A 19,018-nucleotide genomic window follows, 5' to 3' on the forward strand; every position below is an offset into this window, starting at 1 on the left:
ATGATGTTTGTAGTTGTACTGTTTCAATACTTGTTCCAATAATTTGTAATTATTATTGTAAGCTGGTGGTAGTATTTTTCTAAACAATTTTGAAATTTTCATCACCATTGCAGCGCCCGCCTGCGGGGGACACGATTATGGTCGATGTGGACACTGGGCAACATGTGCCCAACACATAACTGCTATCAGCGGGCGCTACCTTAGAACGTCTGGCTACAGGTTGTTCCATCTTGTCGCTCCTTTATTCTGACAAAAATGTGGAAGAGTTTCCAAATTAATTTTTATCTTTTGTCATGAACAACTAGTGCTCTCTCATCTTCCGCAAAGCTTGCTCTACGATCTTGTTTAGAAATACTTATTTAAACCACAAAATACGAAACGCCGGGAAATCTTTGTAAAATGCACGGATTGGAGACATCTGTACACTGGAAAAATCACGCAGTTTTCGGAATCTTGTTGTTACTCTGCTGGGCCACGCGTGTGGAAAGTGGCAAAGTTGACGATGATTGGGAATCTACAGCTGTCGCAAAAGCGGAAAAGACTTTACGTAAGCATTCTCTGCCTGTATCTTCCATAAATTAACGGCTCGTGAGTGCCCGTGTTTTGTATTGTGCCTTTTTCCAAAGGTTTATTATCGGAGCATTGCAATTTTGAAACCCTGAAATGCGATACTGCTCCCAGCGACTACAGAATTTTTCGCCTGGAACAGCCTGAATTCTCTCAGCTGGCCGGGAACGAAACGAACCAGGCTGTTGAAAATGGAGGTGGTAACGAAGCCGACATTCCCAGAAGTAAGTACACAACAGGGTATGCTAAACTTGCACCATTTGCACTACTTCTATGCATGTATTTGCACCATGTCGCTCACATTTCCTTTAGTTTGTTTATATCAGTATGTGGTTGCGATTTTTTAGATTGGCGGGATTATTTGCATCCTGAAAACTTCCCTGCTACTGCATTTGTCCAAACCGACCAAAGCGACTATCCCGCTCAGATCTGCGAGGGCGACATCTTAACCTTCTCTTGCAACTCGGTGAGCTAGGTGTCACACAAACGATTCGGTAACATTGTGTGCCTTTCATACACAATATTAATGGAGTGCGCGCACGAATGATACTTTTGTTTTTTACGGTATGAATCTTTACAGTCTGCAAGTGAAGAAGTGAATCAGCTGGAAATGAACGGCGAAGTGCGATGGAAGAAAGCCACGATCCCGTTTTTCATCAGTCCGGAGATAACAGGTGCTGCGCAGTGCGCAAAATGTCTTACTAGTTATGAGCCCCTGTATGATTATAATCAGTTGTTAAAGATTTTGTAACCGAACGATCAAAATTTTGTAAATCATGTATTTCATAATAAAAGGGTGAGATCAGTGTTGCGATTCTGCAGGTGACTTCCGGGATGTGGTTCTGGAAGCAATGATCATGATCTCGCAAAACACTTGCGTGAATTTTGTGCAAGGGAATGATATTCGACGAGAAGATATCGTGGTGTTTGTACCGACCACTTATGAGTAAGTGACGGTTTCGCTGAGAGCTTACAGCTTACAGATCTGTACATGCCGGTATTCGGTTAATCACGGTGCGTGCAGGATAACTGCTTCGAATTCTACTGTAAATGCATGCAAATTCAAGGCTTACAAGTTACACAGTTACATTAGACCGTATGTTATACGCTTATGTTCTTGAAGTTTTTATGGAACGGGGTTTGCAACAATTGGTGGACAAAATAAACGGAAAGTTGTCAAGATTCAGTACCCAACGTACCGGAAAGGCCGTATTAACGCGTCTGTGCGAGGAGAAGTTTTGCATCTTTTGATGCATGTTTTGGGATTCGGCCACGAGCATAATCGTCCTGATCGAGATCAGTATTTGTGGATTAACTATGCGAACATAGAGAATGGTAAAGTAATGTTTTCTTTATATGGCTGATATTTAGAAGACAAATGTGTGCTTTTGCTTTAAGGTCATGAAAATGATTTTGATATTGGAAATCGTACCGGACAAGCGTTTATTCACGGACCATACGACTACGATTCGATTACGCATTTCGGAAGCGGGATGTTTGCTAAAGATCCATCCACCCCGACACTCATTCCGAAAGAAAGAGGCAGGCGAATTGGTCAACGTGATGGACTAAGCAGTGGAGACGTGCATAAAATTAATAAATTATATCGGTGTGGAGAAGATGTCAGCAAGTCCGACCGACCTCGCTTGGCCCGCAATTTAAATGACGAAGACTTAGTGACGGAAGGTAAGTCGTTCCTGCAGCACACCCGTAACCCGCTGCATGCTGTAGTTCGCCCCAAATTTCAGTCAAGTTGTCACTGTGTTATGCCGATTAGTGTTTAATTACAATAACGATAACCATTAGAAGGGTGCCGGTCGCCCTTCTGATTTCCTACCGTATTTTAGATATGAGAGCTGTGCCGAAAAATTCTGTTTCTCAAGATATCGTCGTTCAGCCAAGCAGATGTCCAGTTTGCGTTTGTCCCAACGTCTGTACTGAAATTCAAGATGAATCGATGCAAAATGGTACTGCCACGCTGAATATAACGGCTGCTAATTGGCCAACAACGAGCACGGTTAGCACACCTTTTTCGACTAATCACCTGCAATCCGTACCACCGACTGGAAATATACAGGCACCAGCAACCGTTGATTCGATGGCAATGCAGAAGGTTCGTTTAAGGACAGCAGCATATAACTACCAAGAATAAACTGTTTTTCTGCCAACCATGCAATTTAACTGTTTTGCGAGATACAGATGAGAGGAAACAGCCCAGCGGATGATCCGGTTCGCCAAATGGTCCAAGGAGCATTGTCAAATTCAGGTGCTCGGCCTTCGTAACATAGTTCCATTGATACCGTGGACTGTGGTCCGCTTTTCACAAACATTGCGTAAGTATAACCATAAAATAACTTATCTTGCGTTGCAGGGCTTTCCTATGTTCTGAGTAAAAGCCCATTGGCTGGACATTCGTTTCGCACTAATCCAGGCCGAGCTTTTTCGCATCTGCTCCCGACTAACGATGTTTTGTCAGAAAGGTCATCATACATCCCAACCGCTGTCCAAAATATGGGTCTGCGGCGCTGATTATATTCTGCCTTCTTACATGTACAATATAGGTACGTGTGTTAGTGAGAACTGACCATAATTCTTGATACTACTTGACAAGAGCGTGGATTGGATCAGAAGCACGGATAATTTTACTACCTGTATATAATATACCACGCACCTGGCGCAAAAGCACCCTTGAAAGTAACGTAATACTACCAGTACAAACTGAGATTCAACTCGGGTCCGCCAATACTGTTTTGATTTTATGTGAGCTAAAGGCCTACTGCAGCGTTTCATATATCCTGCAGACTGCAGTCCAGATTCTGCTGCGTTATTTCACTTATTTGCTTTGTTGCACAAAAATTAATAATAGTACGAGTATTGTGGAGGTTAACTGTTCGGCCACAATTTCGTTTTTGATGGCTTTGGGACAAATACCGACAATGAAAATTGTTTTAAAATACGAAATAAGCAATAAACACTCGTGTTGTTCTGAGTCGTGTTTTCCCATAAAGAATCCGTTTTTACCTTTGCAGCGGCAACATTTAATTGGGTAGGAAACAAGTCAATTTTGGCTCAACAGCCATTTGCGTTATGGCACCGACTGCCCATGGTACAAAAAACACCCACTATTTATTTACACTGAACCAATACGTGTCGTAATTGATACCATGCAAAAAACGTTGTTCCAGATCTGCTGTACTGGTTTCGGTTCAAGCAAAAAACGGTCATCGACGAAAATATTTAGTTCAAAAACATAAAAGGCGTGCTTATGAATAAGAGGAAACATGACGCATAAATCACTGTTTATACAACTTGCGAAGAACAGCAACAGTTATGACTTGACAAATCATCTAAAACAAATCCAAACAAGCTCAGTCAGCGTTACGAAAGATGCTCCAAGAACGTCAGATTATTATAATCACCGGCCGCGTCCGTACTCCGTAGTGGTCACGATCACGAAACATTCATGAGCAAACCAGTAAGTATTAGCATAAGCTGCATACCCCGCGTGGCCTTGATTCTACAACAGAGACTGCCGGGTAAACATTTCTTTATGGAGGCATATGCATACGAACGCTTCCCACGAGAACTTCCGGTGGAAGTATTCCTCGTGCTGGCTAGCGTGTCAGTTTGTATAAATCTGCGCCGGGCTTTCCGTTCTGTGTTTGAGTTTATGTCGGCCGGCTTACGCATGTGCACAAATCAGCAAAATCATGAGGTCTTTAAAATAGCTGAGGTATTTTTGGATGGAAAAAATTGGATCAGCATCGGAAACAGCCAAAATGTACCCGGCGAGGGACACATCCGAATGTTAACGTCAGCCAATTATGTCTATAAGACTCAGTGCCGGTTTTCGCAGGGAGATGCACGATAGAACCGTTTGCTTGTTTACTAGTTAGTTGCTTTCTTTAATTTTATTGTGCCCCGCATTCTGCTAGATTGTTGACAGCGACGCTCGATTGGGCAATCTTTCTGGTTTTCTTTAACGAATTGTTATTTTTGTGATTACAAGAACAACTTAAGAGTAAGTATGTCGAAAGAAGTTCCAGATCCTAAACCAATTCGCCGGAAGAGTAAAGAACATATTATGGACAAACCGCTTCCGAGTGTACGGCGCCGCAGCAGAGATCTAGCAGTAGCTGCCAAAGATAGAGCTGCCATATTCCAGAAAATGGCAAAAGATCATGCCGAACGGCAGGTAAGGTTTAAGAGTGTTACTATTCTGTCGCGCTGAAGTATGACGTGAAGTGGGAGTCGCGTTTAAATTCTAAGTTACTGCATGGTTGATTTACGTATAAAATGATTTAAAAACCGAAGCGGTAATAAAAAAACAGGAGTTTCACTCAGATTTGAAATGCAATAATTCATCAGTATTGTCACATGGAGTACGAGAAAACACAACATTCATATTTCGATCGAGAAAACGTTTGTATTTGAAAAGCAAGTAGCAGCTGCTATTCGCTACTTCATTCGATCTCCTCTGGTTGAAGGTAAAATTTAATTACAATATTTTTTTCAGAAAACAATAACATTATTAGAATACGACTGTGTCATTTGCGTACGGCGTACGCAGACTCATCTACTGCGCCATTAACTGCCTAGAAGGTTTTTCCTAATGTTTATACTCGTACAGGCATCGAGTGTAAAGTGATGCCCTAGTGCAAACCATGTTTGGGAAGTGGCAGTACCGGGCGAGCTACCTCCGATTAGGTGGTCTTAACAAAGGCACAATGTTGCTATTTGATGATCCCGATTTCATAATTTTGTCTATTCGCTATACTACACAATTGGATCATGCACAATAGAACTATGTAAACAAGGCACATAAACAGGAAGTGCCAGGAACCCGTTCTACCGTGTGCGCATACTGCGCAGTTGCAAAACGACCGGCACTGTCCGGCAATGGTCCCGCACTATAACGCCCACTATTTACGGCTACAATAAAGGATATATTTTTTTTTCTACATACTTACTTTATCCATCATCATTCACCAGTATCTTTATTACGCCTCCTAAGTTATTTATTCTTACTGATCATTTGCTACCTAACATTCCCCCGTTACAATCCGACCAAGCGAAAGAAGTATGATAACGTTGCTGATCACCAGTTTTTTTATGGATTAAGTGCTCTTTGGAAAATCAAGTCAGGAGTCAGGACGGACCCATTGTATATGATCCGGCGCGCAACTTATGCATGAGCTGTGCGCTGTTTGCATCACAGTTTATGTTATCATTATATTATCTCCTAAAGGAAATAACTAACTATGATGGTACAGTATTGTAATGCTTTTTTTGCGATTTTATGTGCAGCTGTTTAATTAGGATAACAAAAGAAAATTATAACATTTTTGACGCCGAACAAGAGAATAATTATTTTGATTTCGTCGGTTGCAGCTCGATAACCCATTTTCTGATCACCATCCCGATGGCAAAGTGCGGATGAAGAAAATTGATAAAAATGATCCCAATTATGGGAAACCTCTGGAAGGAAGCAGCACCGCCAGGAGAGGACAAGAAGCAGATGTCCATATAAAAAAGGAAATCCAACAGCTTTGCGAAATAATATACGTATGTATTCGCATATACAGTACTTGCCTCGGTACTTGTACACCTGACCTTTGCCGTATATTATTTCCAAAAATGACCTTGAGAGCTTGTAGCTTATACAGCCAAAATTATAACTGAGTTGTGTTATAAAGATTTCAGACACTTTCACGTATGTTTACAGCGAAAATTTACGTTGTTGGCCACCCGTGCAGCCGTGCTTAGAAATGTTGCACAAAGTAGAAGTATGAGCAAAGTAGATTACGAGACATAACACGAATTTCAGTATTTCCCATTGCAATAACTGAATATTCTTCTTTGTTTTTAGGATATCGCTCTTCACGATCCAAATGTGCCTGGGTAAATACAGTTTGTTTTTAAAAACTTACTAATTTACATGCCTACAGACCCTGTAGTTCAGCATATGTAAAATAACTCGTATATAAAATAATATACAAAAATTTATTTGGATGTAGGGTAATCGCATAGCCATTTTTTTTTGTTGTTTGTGTTGTTTTTCTCGTGACGACTGCGTGCAGCTGCTAAGAATAAGTCGATAACAGGTAAGCAGCTTACATATTATATGCTCTTTAGCAAACGTATACGTAAGTACTGACCTTATGAATTTACGCTACTTTAGACGGTTTGACCATGGTTTGATTACTACAGCTGCCTGCGGCCGGCTGTTCCAGTTATTGAAATCCTGTGATTTACCTTTTAATTTTACATAATTATATTTCGGCAATTGTTTGTCGTCAATCCCCTCAATTGTCGTAAATCGTGCAATGATCAAGGGTAACTTTTCCAATAATAAAATATATTAACTATACATTTTTCTGTTTTTATTATTGCATTCTAGGCCTGATTGCTGGGTAAAATTTGGTCCACTCTTTGAGCATTACAACCATGTTTCCGACAAAGTGGTTGGCATCCTGCTGCGTGCCAGAAAATATGGATACGTAGCGTTCGAAGGAGAAATGTTGTACCAAAGGCGGGATGATCATGTGAAAATAACGTTAACTCGAGAAGGATTAATACTGATCAAAAAGATTCCTTCATCTTCATGACAAGCGTGTCCTTCAACTTGTTTAATACTCCAACTCTCCATTCTCCAAGACCCCAGTGGATGCCTCGTTCGGAGTTCGGACCTTTAATTAATCCTAGGCTATGATGTAGTCGATTCTACGATGTGGTCGTAATAACGGGCTGGCGGCTATGGTATATACTGGTCAAGGAGGGAAAATTAATAATTTGTCTAAAAAATGTGTTTTCACTTTTGGGCACGTGTAAATTCGAATAATTTATTAAGTATTTGTACTTACTACGTCGCTCAGGTTCTGTTCAATGGTACCATGCATAATTGGAATTTTTTGCGCTGATTCTTTTTTCGAGCGTCATTAAAATTGAGATTTTTCCAAAGTCCATAGCAGCACGCAGTGACTAATGATTTAGCATGCTCGCCGTAGTGCTGCAGCCTGGACCATGGTCAAGTCAAAATCGAAGTTTATTCAAGGGCAGTACGTACAGACTAGTATGTCTTACTCGCACTACGATGCAATACGTCACGGTACCGCCTTCAATGCGAGAGATACAGCCGCAGGTCGATCTAAAGCAAATGAATATCAGCCAATCAGAGCTGCCGTTGAACAAAAATAATTACTCAATAAATAAGGGCGTACGGAAATGCTACTTTGGAGCATCCACCCTCCCGCCAATTTTTTAAAACTAGAGTTATCAGTTATACTTATGTTGTGATAATTTTATTTCCGACTTTCGTGTAAGTATTCAAAAAAAACTGTTGTCTAGGTAGACCTGCGATATGGCATTGCATTCCGAAAAGTACTGCAAGCTCCTGAACCAACTGATAGTTTTACTCTACTCTACATTCTTTTACAGTTCTTTTGTTTTGTTGGGGTTGCGTACAGTTCAAAACGAATTGCAACTTCGGATTTGCGTTTAGAGTCATCGTGTCTGTATGGTTGACTATGGTGTTGCCTGTCGGTTGCCACTTTGCCGCAGACTGCAACTGAAATTGTGCATTTATAATTTTCTCGGATCCCGAGATCCGTTATCAGCTTAGTTACTTATGACAACAGATATTCATTGAATCGATCTAGTCTCTTGCAGCTTGCTTGTGTATCTGTAGAATTATTTAAAATGATGTATCTTAATTCTTAATTAATCTCATGATTGCCGAGGCAGCTCATTCCGCTGTACCGGAATACTTCATAACTGAGTGGTAAACCTTTGCTGGCTTTGCACAGTCAGTTATCAGCTCTTTTATGTGAGATCCTAGCCAGAAATCCTATTTTGTTTGTATGTTGTTTTTGCGTATTGGTTCTTGGCGTATAGACTGCATTTATTACCAGGAGCCCACAGCCAGTTATAGCCTTCAAGGTATCAAAGAGCGATGTATGAGGAGGAGGAGATCAAGTTTAAAGCACCCGTACTCAGCGATCTATCTGCACCTGCAGCACTCCCCAGTCAAGTTCCTAACCATCTGAAGTACGTGGGTAACTGGCAGATGAACAGATAAACTTTCTATAGATATAATGACTTTTGTAATGTTTTATAACTCTCTTATGGGTACTTGGTAGGCGTTCTGCCTTTCTTTTACTTACCAGCAAAAAGTGTTCAGCTTATTCTCATTGGTGTAGCTGGCCAACTGCCTTGAAAGACGTTGTATATGACTATATTTCCTTGATTTTATAATTTTGTTGCTAATTAGTCAGTACTTAAAGATTATGTATTTTAACGGTTTTCAATCTTTTGTACTTTATTAATAATTTATAATGAAATCAGAAATGTTATCATTGATTTGATTTATGAGCCCGGTTTAACACAGATAATAGAAAAAATTTTATGCACAGGTATGTCATTGAAAAGGATATTTCCAACGGACAGGAACTGTTTCCGGTTCGTGTTTGGAATTCGCTCAGCAGAGTACCTGCACCCCAGTTCGAGTATATCAAAACGCTGCAGTTATTTCCGAAATACCAGCGTAGTCCAGTGGTGAGTTGCCGTTGCAGTTGCTTGACAATGTCTAAAATCCTAAACCGAAACTGTACACAAAAATTCTATAAAATCATAATATATTTGTAAGCGAGTGGAAACTGGGTGCTGCGTAAATATATTTTTCTTTGGTTAATCTTGCTATTTTTTTGCGCCGGCAAAAGTCATCTTTAGTGCCGAGTCTACCCGACTACTATTCCGTCAGAATACCTTAAAACTGACCATATTCACTTTTTCAGGTGTGCGACTGCATAGATGGTTGCGATGAGAGGTGCATTTGCATGTGAGTAAAGCGAAGTGCAGTATTACTGCGGTTGGTAGATACGAGTACTATAGAATAGTACTGTTTGGAATTTGGTTAAATTTTGATTATCACTATCAATAATAATATTGTGTTAATCACAAATTCTCAGTATACCGTAAATGTTTTGCTGAATGCAGGTCAACTCCTTTTACGGACAAGTTCTGTGAAATCCCGTATGATGACCAGGTAGGTAACTGTTGTTATTATTGAGAACTGCATCCACTATTGTTAAGCCATTTCCAGCATGCTTAAAACTAAATGCTTAAAATTATTTTCGATTTATTTAGACCGGACGGTTGAAGAAGTTCCCTAAAAAATGGGAACACACGCACAGGGTCCTGTGGGAGTGCAGTGAAAACTGCCCTTGTGGCCAGGAATGCCCTTCCCGATCTGCTCAGCTGGGACTTCGGTAAGCTGTCTCAGATAGACACGGTCGAAATTTCCCTTTTTAGTAATTTACGCATTCAATGCCTGTAATTTCTTATAATTACTGTTTTGCTATCGTCCGGTGTGTAACCAGATCATGGTGTATTGTATATGTACTGATGTATGTCGTCGGGTAAAAAATTAATGCTCACTGACCACCGTGTAATTCTAATGTGATCAGAGTGCTACTGTTTATCGTGATTTGCGATATGGGACGCATTTATTTTCAGATTTCAGTTGGAAGTTTTCATGACGTCGAAAAAGGGCTGGGGTGTTCGAGCCCTTCAGGAGATACCAAAGGGATCCTTTGTTGCTGAGTATGTCTTTGAATTGTGATAATGCAATGGCGGTCTCGTATCTTAAATGAACCCGGCTGTGTATGCATTTGGTGTCGTAATTAGTTCGAACTATGGAGATCATTTCTAATGTGCAAATCAAATAGGTATGCAGGAGTGGTTGCAAGCATTAAGGAAGAAGGAACTGAGGAAGGGGAAAAATGGACGGATAATAACTGGTATTCATTTGACATAATGTCGGTACGTCTACCGGTTAATAAGTTTAGCCTTTTAAACTTTAATTAGCGATTTCACGGTATGCAACCAGATTTTGACGACTATTTTCTGCTCAGGAGCAAGGCCCAACAAACTTTTTCATTGATGCAACAACGAAAGGAAACGTGGCTAGGTAGGAATAGGCTAATAGCAAAATAATGCAACTTGACATGCGGAGTGGGATACGGATTACAAGGGTAACTTCAATGGTGTTTTTCCCCACAGGTTTTTCAATCACTCTTGTGAGCCAAACATGATGGCTTTCCACGTGTTCTATGACGACAATAATCCCGTTCTCGGCATGCACATCTGCTTTTTCAGCACTTGCGATATTAAGGAACGCGAAGAGCTTACGTAAGTAGATCTGTAATTTAATGCATTGCAAATTTAATTTTTTTACTTTTGTGATTTTGTTTGCTGGCGTAGCCTTCGTTTTGACTTTTGAGTATACGTACTTGGCATTTTTCTGTGGTAGTTTTGATTATGGAGAAGATTACTGGAAAGCTAAGCTGGAACGCGGTCTTGGATGTGACTGTGGAGCAACAAAGTGCAACTACCGCTTGGCGAAGAAGTCAAAGAAATTCAAAAAACCAAAGCTCGACAATATTCCTGATATCACGCACACACTGGATATTACCATTCCCAACATGGTGGTTTACAATCTGTAATCTTTAAAAATCTGATCAGAGTTTTTGTCCTGGGAATACACATCTCCTTTTGACGCTGGTTTTCGAAACTTCTGCAAAGATCTTCCGTTTTCTTCCGCAGATCTACTCTTGGAAGTTTTAGCTTGTTAATTGTTTTAGGACTTTTATGGGTTGCTTAGGTACCGATGCGGACTGTGAATAGTGAAGGTCTTATCGTTTCAATTTTTTTCCAAATAGTTGTCAGTATTTTTTATGTCAAACCATGTTCAAATAAAGTACTCCGAATTTAGAGGTCCAACAAATTGATATCACGCATCATTCAGCAAAAAGCTCCAGAATATCGTCAATCTTCAGATTGATTTCACAACCGCAGTCCTTTCCGTTTCAGATCTGCTCTTGCTTCCTCGATCTCCTAAAAAGACATAACAAATTTCGAACTTGTAAACTGTAATGCGGATATCGGAATTTGTTTGAGCGTATTCTATTATCAGATTAAACCATTAATAGGTAGCTTAAAAGCAGAAACATTCGAGAAGTCCAGTACTGACAAAAATCCTATACTGCAGTATATTTGTCGGCACTTTTTATGGCAATAATTTTGAATTTTGGTAATGAATGTTCTGCACCTGTTGTAATTCTTTTGCAGCGTCCGGACAATCACGAAACGTGGAAACCCGATACGCAATAATTGCAGCCGATGTCAGACCAAATATCAACACAGCTATCACAGGAAACTGAAACACAAAATGCTATTAATTACGACCAGCTGTAATTACCACGTCACCACGAGCACTTAAAAACAACCTTTACGAGCTAGCCAAATTAAATGGTCCAAAATGTCCGCTTTAGGGTCATTTTATGGTTTATCCGATAATACACAGCCACTTCAAACGAATTTTACGAGCTAGCCAAATTAAATGGTCGAAATAACTTGAGTAACTTGATCTAGAATTACCGTGCTCCATCTAAATTCTAAAGTAACTTATTATAACGAGAACTCTTCGCATAATGAACGGTAATACGAGTAAGATTGCAGTTAAAGACTGAAGTTTATAGGACGTTAGTGAACCACTAAACAAAGCAAATCGCTGATATATACTTTTTAAAACTTACGGATGCCCACCATGATGTGATACCATTAACTGTACACATCACTTGTAACTTTTTAGCAATATAACGGATACAAAAGCGTACATATAACACGACGTTTGTGCCAAAGGAAGATAACTTCCAGGAATGGACATTCAAAACAGCAGCCAGCCACACAGCCAAGGTAAGTACCCCCGCAATAATCCACTCCAAAACTTTCAACATTCTTCAACAAAATTCCACAGAGCGAACTAACAAAACAAACAAACTAGTCCTTCGTCTTCAAACTTCGAACTAATAATACGATATTATTGGGCCAAGTCCCAGTTGCTGTGCCAGTGCCAGGTGGAAATTCAACAATTTAAGTTAACTGTAGGATCTGCTGTCTGTATACTCTGTAGATGTCCCCCGATTGCTGATTGTTGCAGCATATCCAGTGCACTGCTAAACAAAAGAAGACGAAACAACAGAGCTCTCAAAACAAGAAAATAACATCAAGACTTCCTGTTTCAAAACATTTTGTACTTAATACTATCAGCAGAAAATTAGAAAAATCGTAAATAAAGTAACAGATTGTGAAAAAAGTTTTAAATCCCTGCACTGTACACTCCCTCCGTGAAGACGGGTGTTACTTTAAGCACACGTGTAGCACTGTCAGCCAGCCAGATGTTTTATCTCTATCCTGAATCTTTTTTGTGATTTTCTAAATTTTGGTTGAAGATTGAAGAGTTTCTAAATTTTTGTGAATTTGTCTTTCACTTTTCGTTTTCAGTATCTCTTTTTGTCTTTTTGCTGCACAACAGTACGTTTGTTTCAGTAATGATTTCTAAATCAGTTGACAACGAACTTGTTGCAGGGATTTAAGGGAAAACGGAGACATGTAACAGTTTCAAACGGTGGTGAAAAGGAGAACTAAAAACCGAAATTCCTTTCGCTTGGACGCTGTCAGAAACACAACATGGCTTCCGCATTTTTTGCCCTTGCGTGTGTGGTTGTGTTTGTTTGCATTACGATAGTAAGCCTACTAACTGGATTCGCTCTCGTTCTTTCACTGAAATCTCGCCTGCAGAGAAGACGGAGGAAAGCGTAAGCGCATTTCAATCATATTGCTACGTACACGTACTTCGATACGTATATGTACACAAATTATTTTAACGGAGATTTCATACGTTTGTGTCGATGTGTATTTAATGCCGGTGCACTGTTTTTCGTTACCCTACAGGTTTTCTGTTGGATTTTTTCATCCTTATTGTATGGGTGGCGGGGGTGGAGAACGAGTGCTGTGGGCAGCACTGAATAGTCTTGGATCCAGACGTTCCGATGTGGAGTACATCATTTACACAGGCGACGATGCGGACAAGTGTTGTAAATTTCGAGAGCATGTGATACATCGCTTCAAAATTTCAATCCCCGCAGATATTACAGTGCGATTTGTGCACTTGCGAATGCGGACGCTGCTGGAAGCACATCATTATCCTATGCTGACCATGATCGGGCAAAGTATTGGATCCATGATAGTTGGTGTGGAAGCATTATGGAAGTTTAGTCCAGATGTTTACATTGATACAACAGGTGAATTACGAGTAGCATGAGTGGTTTCAGCAAGCGTGGGGTTGTTTAGGCAGCTTTAAAGTGTGGAAAATACCAAGAATATTTTCTGTTGCATGCAAAACCTTATCTTTTTTATGCGTGTTTCTAATTTTTCTGATGAAATTCTTTGTGCCACACAAGTAATTGTTTTACATAGGTGAATAATAGCTAGTCTGGATCATATTCGCTGCTGCAAATTGCGAACCCGCGACTGACACTAATTATCAGTCGTTCTTATTAGCTTGAGTTAGAAAACATGTTTCCTCATATTCTTCGCTTTTGGTTTGCGAACAACAGAGCTGTAAAATTATCCCTTTCGACCTTAGTATAGATTTTATAGGTATTGGGATAACTTGCCCAGTGGTGTCTGTATCTTTTTATTTTTATTTTACAGGGCATGCTTTTACATTCCCTTTATTTTATTTCCTTGGTGGCTGCTCAGTGGGAGCCTATGTCCATTATCCGACCATAAGCACGGATATGCTGTCTCGTGTGAAAGAGCGGAAGACGAGCTATAATAATGTCAGTTTTGTTTCGCGCAATCCTTTCCTGAGCGCTCTGAAGATATATTATTACCACATTTTTGCTTGGCTGTATGGATTGGCGGGTAGATGTTGTGACATTCCCCTCGTTAATTCCACCTGGACGTATAACCATATTATACAATTATGGAAAGGTAGCCAGCCGGTGATTGTGTACCCCCCTTGTAATGTGGAAGAGTTTTTGAGAATATCACTTCAGCGTGAAGATAGTAAAAATGCCGAGCGAATTTTGATCGTGTCCATTGGTCAGTTTCGACCCGAAAAAGATCACGCACTACAACTACATTCGCTTGCGGCATTGCTGTTTATTCTGCCTAAGGAAGTGCGAGATCGGATCCAGATGGATTTTATTGGAGGGTGCAGAAATGCGGATGATTATAAACGCGTGGAGACACTGGAACAGTTGGCTGAAAAACTTTTAGTGAAGGATTTTGTGAAGTTCCATCTGAATGCATCTTTCCCCGAACTTTTAGAAATTTGCCGGAACGGCACAATTGGGATTCACACTATGTGGAATGAGCATTTCGGAATCGGTAATTTGCATGTAATCTGGTCTTGCGTAAATTCTCTGACCTGTAAATTTTTCTGGTCCAAAATTTTACAGTCAAAGGCAACATAACTAACATATTTTAGGTGTGGTGGAAGGAATGGCTGCGGGCTTGATCACGGTTGCTCATGATTCTGGTGGACCTAAAGCTGATATTGTGGTGGACTTTCAAGGAAAAAACACTGGATTCTTAGCGTCAGATGCAGAAAGCTATGCAAAATGCATGAAACAGATTATTTTACTTAATGAGAATGATAGAGATGGTATAAGAAAGCGAGCTAAAGAATCCGTTTTACGATTCACCGACGAAGTGTTTGATGCGAAATTTTATAATAACGTCGCCCATTTGCTTTAAATAAATGGCTTATTGATTTGCAAAGATCACTATTGTGTGTAAAGACAGAGGTCAGATATTTAAATGATCAATGGAGAAGATGCCACAGGAGAGTAGCAAGTTATCTTGTTGTTAAATTGTTTAAGTACGTAGTAATACTAATTTCAGTTAAGCGGCTGTTATGAAACGAAATGATATTATGATATTATCTATAGGTAAATTCCGTAAATAATCTCCCAAGGTCTCTTCTGCTTAGAATCCTACATAACGTAAAATGCATGCTATTACTTCACATTAAAAGTTCAGTTGAAAAGGGCCTCGGAAATCAAATTTCTGATGCAGAATTATCAGTACCTGCTACAGCAGACTATAAAAACTTGTGGAGGCGAGTGTTGCCTGCACAGTGTACACAAGCCGGCAGATACCGTATTGACATCGCGACGATTAGCATTTTCCAACTCTTGAGTCGATAATTCACACCATCGGCTGGTTGCCATTGGGTGTGAAGAAATAATTGCCATTGATTGCTGCTAGTTTGACCAACCAATCACAACTGGCGTTATGATAGCATACTAACGGGCGCAGTAAACGCTTCTCACCATCCGGTTCGGACCAAATCGGCTCGTGCGTACTGACCGAGGACAAGCTGCTCTGTCGCGTAAAGCGTACTTGCGTCTTGCAGCATACAATAATACTACAGTCTACACTGCTGGCATCGCTATTTATGTTACTGTTTGATCATCACAAGCTTTCAGTATCAACTATCAACCAAATCTGATAAGGAAAACAATAATGAGCACGTTCTGCGGTATACGAGCTTTTTAAGAATTGTTTAACTGCATTTTGATTAATGCAACAGATTCGTTTTCTCAAAATATTTATAGAAATCTATTTAGTTCGTTTCAAATTTTGTAAACACATTAACGAGTAATATAGTGAAGGCTAAAAGCGAATTTAGCGAAGGGTAACATATGTGATGGTTAAAATCGTGTAAAAATCACTGCCTACCCCTGGATGCTAAGCTACCGCCCAAGGATATGGCGGGATAGTTGGGGTGCAAGGGGTGCCACCTGAGCCGATAAGTTTTGGGCGGCCAGCTAAACAATCGGTTAACTGCTGAATCGGGCAGCTTGGGGCGGTCTCGGTCCGGAAACGGTACATGTTGCGGGAAACGCGCCTCTGTTTTTTAACAAATCGGCTCCAATAAAACTTTCTTAATATTTAAGGGGTTTCTACAAATAGGCAATGTCGAGGCATACGAATCTTTCCCCTGGACGGAGGAGGCATACTAGGTGATTGTCTCTATTGTAATCACAGAAAAATCCCTCCCCTTGACCCAGATACGGCCCAGTCGATGGTGTGAATTATAGACACTGCACCACTTTCACAGCCAGTGGTTATTTAAGATTTTGCTAGTGGGTTCCTTCGGGTTGCGTAACAATATTCTATCTTTGTTGATATTATTACCATTCTCGGTCCATTTGCAATTTAGCAATTGCAGAGGAGCAAACCTTCGTGTTCTCTGCCTTGTTTTATTTGGATACAGGATGGTTATGTATAAGTATTAAGAAATTATTCCTTGTTTGTCATCATGGCTTTGATCAGCCCGTCATTTGTTATCAGTATATTAACTTACCATCTGTTGAATAAAATCCATGTTTATGACTACGCTGCTTCTTGGATGATTTTCCAAAGACTGTTATTTTACTTGCCTCCGACTACGGAAGCGTTAAGAGCAGCGTCTGGAATTTCTACCAACAAAGGAAGAGCCTCTGGCAGAGGAAAGCATCGAAGAGGGCAAACTGATTTTCAGGATCGGGACAGTTTCCAGGTGTCGAAAGATATCGACATAGATCTGCAGAGAACGTACCTTGATATTGAGGTGATATCTGCTCTTAAGTATTATGCGGAACTCCGGTGGATTCTCAACGTTGGGCTGACATCTGTCATTGCCTATTTACTGACCGAATTTTATTACTCCTTCAAAGACTGGATAATTGGAGGTCTGTCAAAGAAACTTATACAATACGACATACTGGTGCAAGTTTTTCTTGACCGAATATTTTCAAGTATTTTGAACGTTGATTTTCTGATGAATTTATGCAGAAATATACATTTTTAAGACCATCTGTTACCTTCATCTCGGTGTTTGTTTTTACAGCTGCTGCGAACACAGCACGACAGACTGAAACAAATTTTAGTTTGCTGTGGTGCATTGTCACCACATTTCTGTGCATTCTTATCCTTGGTCGGCTTGTCCATCTGTACTATGGAGCTACAGAACGCGGCGAATTTTTCCTGGTATTGTTGGTTGGTGGATTGGGAGCGGTGATTTCCGTTGTAATGCTCGCGTTCAACCGCGGCACTCTGGAATTTGGTTTACGGGATGCTCACAAGAATTTCACTGAGAAGCTGAATCGGATTCAGCTGATGGGGGAATTTGCGCGGACGGTGAATTTCTCCTACTTTGGATTTGGGTAATTGCTTGCATCTCAGTCTACCTGATACACCCCAAAGAGACGATGAGGTATTAAATTGATAATTACTAATTTAGACTGTTGGTTGGACTGCTGTCTGGTGTAGCCAGCGCTCTGGTCGCGTTTCCCGGCATACGGTTTGGGAAAATGTATCGAGATGCAAAGAACAGGCCGTCGCTGAACGAAATCCAGCTCACGTCATGCTATACTCCATCAGCTTTGCACTACCTGCGGCTCTGTGCCTCCTTTGGATGCCGGCCGTGCAAGAACATTTATGGATGGAAAACAAGTGTATGCTTTTTTTAACGCTAGAATGTTTCTATACAAATAGTTATTATTACCAGTAACTATTTCTGTCTTTAAGTGCTTGTTGCTTTGTGGATTTTACTGCTGTAATGAAGTCAACTGCGTAGTTTTCTCTGGAATTGCAACGATTTTGCTCGCGAGATATTTATACCTTTTGGTTTAAATTTTAAGATATCTCTGCTGATAACTAATTTGCATTTACATAACCAGAAATAATAAAAGTTTTTTTTGCAGATATGAGTTTCGAAATGTTTCGCACCATTCTTCTACTGTTGGGCATTGTTGTCCGTTTTCTTACGATGAACGGCTTTCTCCAGGCCCATTTGGATTCGCCCCGAAAGCGCATGCATGCCCTCCACCAGGAGCCTGGAAGAATCGAAGCGGAAAAGTTGCAGTTTTTATTGGCTGCCCCTTCGCGGTATATTGGCGTAGCTGCGGTGCAGTATGTGGCGCCCTTGGTCATCCTGACTATGTTGTCATTCTTGTATCTAAGCGCGGATATGGAATCTTTTTTCCCGGTTAAAGGCGACTGGACGTACAATAGAGTTTTTGGTTGGCTTGGTTTGCCGGCGGATTACACGGCTACTGTGTATGAAATCCACAATGCAGTTTGGTCACTGTTTACGGGAGCCCTTCTCAAAGCATTGTTTGGATATCTGATTTGGTGGATATTGATATCTCATTTTTGTTTTTCTTTGTTTGCTTATTATATTTTGCAAGATCAGCAGTAGCCCTTGTTTTCGTTTTATTTTGTGGTTTACTGATTTTACTCCGTGGCCCTTGTTGATAGTGCCTTTTGTTATGTTATGGTTGTTTGCTCACCATCCTTCCCTGTGTGATTTTTAAATTATTAGCAGCCGTAATAATAGTAAATGCAAATTAACTTGCGAATTATTTGTACTGTGCAAATAATTTTGTTTCCTGGATGTCAGCATGTTGATTTTGAAAGGGTTTTCCCAATTAGACGGTACATTGTACATCAATTTCGAAATAAAAAAACAGTAAACTTGTGTCTCCTCTCCAACCTCCTGTGGTGGTGTCTGGACCAAATGACGTAGCAAGTGCAGTACGCGACTCCAGAACGA

General features: G+C 40.4%; 6 protein-coding genes across 9 annotated transcripts; 5 read left to right on the forward strand and 1 right to left on the reverse strand.

Annotated features, from left to right (window-relative positions):
- Window positions 1-268: 268 nt before the first annotated feature.
- Window positions 269-3,545, forward strand: LOC129581920 (zinc metalloproteinase nas-28-like). Its single transcript, XM_055473221.1, has 10 exons — window positions 269-547; window positions 627-791; window positions 915-1,033; window positions 1,148-1,241; window positions 1,390-1,513; window positions 1,691-1,902; window positions 1,966-2,253; window positions 2,415-2,680; window positions 2,767-2,833; window positions 2,939-3,545. The coding sequence occupies exons 1-10, from the start codon at window positions 400-402 to the stop codon at window positions 3,094-3,096; spliced, it is 1,641 nt and encodes a 546-aa protein (XP_055329196.1). The 5' UTR covers window positions 269-399; the 3' UTR covers window positions 3,097-3,545.
- Window positions 3,546-4,039: 494 nt separating this feature from the next.
- LOC129581673 (actin-binding Rho-activating protein-like) lies at window positions 4,040-7,507 on the forward strand. Its single transcript, XM_055472882.1, has 4 exons — window positions 4,040-4,762; window positions 5,959-6,132; window positions 6,437-6,468; window positions 6,968-7,507. The coding sequence occupies exons 1-4, from the start codon at window positions 4,595-4,597 to the stop codon at window positions 7,173-7,175; spliced, it is 582 nt and encodes a 193-aa protein (XP_055328857.1). The 5' UTR covers window positions 4,040-4,594; the 3' UTR covers window positions 7,176-7,507.
- Window positions 7,508-7,781: 274 nt separating this feature from the next.
- Window positions 7,782-11,337, forward strand: LOC129581672 (histone-lysine N-methyltransferase SETDB2-like). Of its 4 annotated transcripts, none has more exons than XM_055472881.1 (11): window positions 7,782-7,885; window positions 8,478-8,613; window positions 8,979-9,120; window positions 9,360-9,403; window positions 9,562-9,610; window positions 9,712-9,833; window positions 10,081-10,167; window positions 10,293-10,386; window positions 10,479-10,534; window positions 10,627-10,755; window positions 10,877-11,337. In XM_055472881.1, exons 2-11 carry the CDS (start codon window positions 8,519-8,521, stop codon window positions 11,067-11,069), a joined length of 1,011 nt encoding a protein of 336 aa, XP_055328856.1. In that variant the 5' UTR covers window positions 7,782-7,885; window positions 8,478-8,518; the 3' UTR covers window positions 11,070-11,337. The 4 variants fall into 4 exon arrangements, with proteins under 4 accessions (XP_055328856.1, XP_055328855.1, XP_055328854.1 ...); XM_055472880.1 differs by lacking the exon at window positions 7,782-7,885 and adding an exon at window positions 7,893-8,392; XM_055472879.1 differs by lacking the exon at window positions 7,782-7,885 and adding an exon at window positions 7,893-8,347.
- LOC129581674 (dolichol-phosphate mannosyltransferase subunit 3-like) lies at window positions 11,283-12,717 on the reverse strand. The gene is made up of 3 exons (XM_055472883.1): window positions 12,243-12,717; window positions 11,675-11,782; window positions 11,283-11,460 (listed from the first exon to the last, which is right to left on the reverse strand). The coding sequence occupies exons 1-3, from the start codon at window positions 12,360-12,362 to the stop codon at window positions 11,410-11,412; spliced, it is 279 nt and encodes a 92-aa protein (XP_055328858.1). The 5' UTR covers window positions 12,363-12,717; the 3' UTR covers window positions 11,283-11,409.
- A 114-nt stretch (window positions 12,718-12,831) lies between these two features.
- Window positions 12,832-15,277, forward strand: LOC129581792 (GDP-Man:Man(3)GlcNAc(2)-PP-Dol alpha-1,2-mannosyltransferase-like). Its single transcript, XM_055473032.1, has 4 exons — window positions 12,832-13,223; window positions 13,360-13,709; window positions 14,122-14,802; window positions 14,903-15,277. Exons 1-4 carry the CDS (start codon window positions 13,096-13,098, stop codon window positions 15,169-15,171), a joined length of 1,428 nt encoding a protein of 475 aa, XP_055329007.1. The 5' UTR covers window positions 12,832-13,095; the 3' UTR covers window positions 15,172-15,277.
- Window positions 15,278-16,362: 1,085 nt separating this feature from the next.
- LOC129581518 (transmembrane protein 161A-like) lies at window positions 16,363-18,941 on the forward strand. Its single transcript, XM_055472646.1, is given in 5 exon segments — window positions 16,363-17,153; window positions 17,312-17,627; window positions 17,705-17,793; window positions 17,796-17,918; window positions 18,168-18,941. Coding segments are annotated over 5 exon segments (1,437 nt in total). The 5' UTR covers window positions 16,363-16,741; the 3' UTR covers window positions 18,665-18,941.
- Window positions 18,942-19,018: the final 77 nt, after the last annotated feature.

Source organism: Paramacrobiotus metropolitanus, unplaced genomic scaffold, assembly GCF_019649055.1.
Source record: "Paramacrobiotus metropolitanus isolate TYO unplaced genomic scaffold, Prichtersi_v1.0 Parri_scaffold0000006, whole genome shotgun sequence".
Classification (NCBI taxonomy): Eukaryota; Metazoa; Tardigrada; class Eutardigrada; order Parachela; family Macrobiotidae; genus Paramacrobiotus; species Paramacrobiotus metropolitanus.